Source organism: Tupaia chinensis, unplaced genomic scaffold (assembly GCF_000334495.1).
Source record: "Tupaia chinensis unplaced genomic scaffold, TupChi_1.0 Scaffold000065_1, whole genome shotgun sequence".
Classification (NCBI taxonomy): Eukaryota; Metazoa; Chordata; class Mammalia; order Scandentia; family Tupaiidae; genus Tupaia; species Tupaia belangeri.
The window spans coordinates 4,554,799-4,559,471 of record NW_006159523.1 but is presented as its reverse complement, the minus strand read 5'-3'; the positions used below and the strand labels follow the sequence as shown (position 1 = coordinate 4,559,471).

The 4,673-nt window shown below is 37.1% G+C and overlaps 1 protein-coding gene across 1 annotated transcript in view; it reads left to right on the top strand.

The window, feature by feature from the left end:
• PHLPP1 (PH domain and leucine rich repeat protein phosphatase 1) overlaps positions 1-4,673 on the top strand; it is a gene marked incomplete at its 5' end in the record, with an annotated part of 251,315 nt that overhangs the window by 236,677 nt on the left and 9,965 nt on the right. The window contains one exon of the mRNA XM_006141843.2: positions 513-617. Coding sequence (XP_006141905.1) covers positions 513-617 — 105 coding nt within the window. The remainder of the gene's footprint in view (positions 1-512; positions 618-4,673) is intronic.

Sequence of the window (4,673 nt, the reverse complement as noted above, 5' to 3'; positions counted from 1 at the left end):
TTTCCCTCTGAAGAAAAGAGTGCATACCCTCTAAGGCAAAAACCTCTTAAAAAAAAAACAAACAGAGTACACACAACTGAATACTTAATTTCATATATCATGCCAAGGCTGAGAGGTGTCCTTTTTATTCCCAGGAAAACACAGACACCTACTGTGGAGTATGTGAGTCCTTCCTAGCAGGCTTTCGTAATAGCTGCTTAATAATGCTCATAAAAGGTCATTTTCATGCTGCTCCTATGTGAGGGGTTTTTAAAGAGTTCATGGAAAATGCACATTACGGAAAACTGTACTTTATACTTTAATTCCATGTTTCCACAAACTCTTCAAGTCCCCTCATATGCTCCCTTGGTTTTCATTATAATGGTTCTTGCTGCTGAGAAGTATTCCGGACACATTAAACACAGTATGAAATACCGAGTACAGCACACGTAGCAGGTGTTTTTCATTCTTCCGATAGAGGTAGCAGTTTGCACTTGTAATGATTGCTGTTCCTTCCCTGTTTCTTTTGTTAGTAATATCCGCTGTTTCAAGATTGACCAGCCTTCCGCAGGAGACGCATCAGGAGCCCCGGCGGTATGGAGTCATGGTTACACGGAAGCTTCAGGGGTGAAAAACAAGTAAGTCGATGAAACTTCAAAGCAGGAACCCACTCCTGCCTGCCTCACTTCTTTAGAGGGTTAGAAGGAGACCCAGTGCTATCACACACACTTCCATGGAATATTTGAGGATGCTTCCCCAAAATGAGGGTCCTTCATGACTTAAGTTTGAACATTAAGCTCTGGAGAGCATGGCATCCCATGCTGTCCCTTTGTGAGAGTCGTTGCTAGGATACAGAGTAACTGACACATTATATCGCTGTGAGGCTCCAGTGTTTGGAGAGGGCCTGAGTATTGAAATGCATCCCTGCTCCTTTGAAAAGCTCCTTTATTTTTCTCTGAAGCCTGTTTACCAAGCAGAACAGGGGTGGTATTAAAGGAGAAGTCGCCTTGATTGTCCATAGTCAAGATCACTTTAGTTACTGACTATGAAGCTGTTTTTCTGATCTAAATTGGCTTGGCAGGAGTTTGATGTCCATTCCCTGTAATGTCATCTGCTTTTCTTACCATCAGCACTTGTCCATCTTAATTTTTTTTCTTTCTTATTTTCACCAATTTTCCCTCTTTCATTTAAATTTTAAATTAAAAAAATTTTTTTTCTGAAATTGTAATCAAATATTTTGGTTAGCTAAGATACAAGAGCACAAAGTACCGAGAGTAAGGGGGAATAGAGAGTGGAGGAGGGGCCAGCCGATGGCACCGTGGTTAAGGCAGTGGGATCCTACATGGCCAGCTGCCTGGTCTGAGTCCCATACCCCACTGCTTGAGAAACATGATGAGTTTGTGTGCACACATGGATGCCCAAAATTCCAAGGAAGGAAAAATGGAGGTGAAGGGGTTGAGGTGTGACCATTCCCCAGCGTTAAGTAATTTCTCTCTCTCTCGTTCTGTCTCTCTGGCGAGCACATGCACTCTCTGGGAAATAAAAATAAATAAACTAATTTAAAAAGGTAGAGATGACCCAATACTGGCTAACATCAGTTTTCAAACTCTGGGTGCACTGGAATCAATCCGATGAGGAACTTGAAAGAGACTTTTTTTCTTAGCCTAAGCCCATCGGATCAGAATGCTTTCAGCTCTCACCCAGGTGGTTCTAACACGCACTCAGGACTGAGAACCACTGACTAGCTGACTACCCTTCATGGAGAATAAAAGGTGGGGTGTGGCTGCCAGGCTGGCTGCTTTGTCATTTGGACGGAAAACAACATCAGCTCGCATCTTGGATCCTGCAGGCTGTCCTTTCCTCTTACCCTAAGGTGTGATTTGACTTCGGGGTAGAGAAGTGGAGCCCCGTTTCAATACCTTGCTCTATTTGTTCTGAAAGGCAGAATAACCAGAGGAGGCTGGCCTGGATTCTGTCTGGGCTCTGGTTGTATGTCATTGTTTGGGGTCAGGAAGGACTTAGTATATTCTTTAGGGTGCTCAAAGTTCCTTTCTGAAAGTAATCACTTTTTAGATGAAAGGAACTTGTGTATTGCTTTCAAACACCAGTATGTGAAACTGCTCTCTAATTCCAGAATAGTGTGGTGAAACCTCACATTGGCTTTAAATATCTGTGCATATTAAAACTTAATACCTACTTAAAACATATTAATGAAGCAAGTCCAATCCCCTTTTCTGCATAATTGCCCATTCCACAATTGCTTTACTATCCCTGATCTTGGTAAGTCCTGATCTAATTTTTTGTCTCAGTCTTGCCTTTTCCATGGAATAATACAGTATATAGCCTTCTCAGTCTGACTTCTTTCACTTAGCTTAATGTATTTGAGATCCACTTGTGTGGTTGCATGTGTTAACAGTTTGTTCCTTTTTATTGCTAAGCAGAGTTCCATGGAATGGATATATTATGATTAGTTTTGTCCATTCACCATTTGAAGGCTATTTAGATTGTTCAAGTTTTTAGCAGTTACAAATAAGAATACTAAAAACAGTTGCATGTGGGTTTTGTGTGAACATGTGTTTTCATTTTTCTGGGTAAATGCCTAGGGGTAGGATTGCTGGTCATATGTGGTAAGTGTATATTTATTTTTACAAGAACTGCCAAACTGTTTTACAAAGTGTCTGTATCATTCTGTACTCCCAGCAGCAATATATGAGAGTTCTAGTAACTCCACATTCTTACCAGCACTTGTTACTGTCAGGTTTTTATTGTTTTGGCTATCTCATTAGTAATATCTTAGAGTGGTTTTAATTTGCATTTCTCTACTGTCTAATGATGTTAAGCATTTTTTTATCTCGTGTCTTTTTTTTATTATCCATGTATCTTTTAATGGTAAGAATTTGTTCTTTCACGATTAAGTCTAATGTTAGCTGAAACTTATTTTTTATAAACATCTTTTATCAAGTTAAGAAAATTCTCTTCATTACCTACTTTGCTACAAGGTTCTATAATGAACGGATGTCAGATTTTATCATAGACTTTTTTCTTTTCAGTTGAGTTTTTTTTTTCTTCATTAGTCTGTTGATACAGTGAATTATATTCATTGATTTTTAAATGTGAAATCAGCCTTGCATTCCAAGTATAAATTTCACTTGGTCATGATGTATTATCTTTTTTTCATATGTTTCTGGATTTGCCTGCTGACAGGGCACTAAGGTTGTCTGTATTCTATGATGGATATTAGCCTGTAGTTTTCTTGTGATATCTTTGTATGGTTTTGGAATCAGGGTAATACTAGCCTCATAGAATGAGTTACAGAATGTTTCCTCTTGTGTTTTCTGGAAGAGTTCATAGAGTATTGATATTATATATTCCTTAAATGTTCAGAGCAATTCACCATGAAAGCCATGTGGGCCTGAAATTTTCTTTGGTTTTTAACTGAATGTATAATTTATCCCCCGCTCCCCTTTTTTGTGATTTCTGGTTTACATATCATCATTGTACATTTTTGTAGGGTATAGTATGATTTTTCAAAGCATGCATAGAGTGTGTAATAATCAAATCAAGGATATAGACATATTCATATTATTCAACATGGTGCATTCCATTATGTGTGTACATTTGATAATAGCTCTACTGATTTTGTTTAAATATATATTGAATTGTCAAAGACATTTTTTACTCTGTTACGTTGTACTGTTTCATAACCTATTCCACATATTTACATGCATTCTTATGTCTGTTAATCATTCTCTCTTGAAGCCCCCATCCACCTACCCTACTTCCCATGCAGATTCTGGTATCTAATATCACTTTCTCTGCCTCTATGCCATTGAGTCCATCAGTTTACACCATAAGAATACAGGACATTTAATATATGTTAAGTGGAGACATACTCTTTCTTCTTCAATGAACTTTGGTAAATTGTGTCTTTCAAGGAATTTATTTCACCTAGCTTTTAATTTTTTAGCATGTGCTTGTTTATAATATTCTATTGTTATCCTTTTACTATCTGTAGGATCTATAGTGATGTTCTCTCCTCTTCCTGATATTGATAATTTGTGTCTTCTCTTTTGTCCTGATAAACTTAGTTTGAGGTTTATCAATTTTATTGATAGTCTTAAAGAATCAGGTTTTGATTACATTGTTATTTTTCTATTGCTTTTCTGTTTTCTGTTTCATTCACTGCTCCTATTTTTGTTATTTCCTCTGTTTGCTTTGAATTTGTTTTGCTCCTCTTTTTCTAGTTTCTTAAGGTAGATGCTTCAGTCCATCATGGATTTGAGGCCTCTTTAATTTCATAATACAAGCTTTTGAGTTGTAAATTTCCTGCTAAGCAGTTGCTCTAATATGGGTGGTGAATGTGCTTTGTATGACTTGAATCCTTTAACCTTATTGAGACTTGCTTTAGGGCCCATACATGATATAATCTGGTAAAAGTTCTGCGTGTAGTTGGGAAAAAATTGCTGTTGTTGGATAGGATATCAAAAGTTAGTTGATAATGTTGCTCAAGTCTTAAAAATCTTAAAATACTGATTTTCTGTCAATATTGATACTGTAATTATGAAATTGTATATTTCTTATTGTAGTTCTATCCATTTTTGCTTCTTTTTTTTTTTTTTTTTTTTTTTTTTTTGAGAGGTTTTTGCTATAGGGCGTGTGTGCTCGCCAGAAAGACAGAGAGAGACATAGAGACA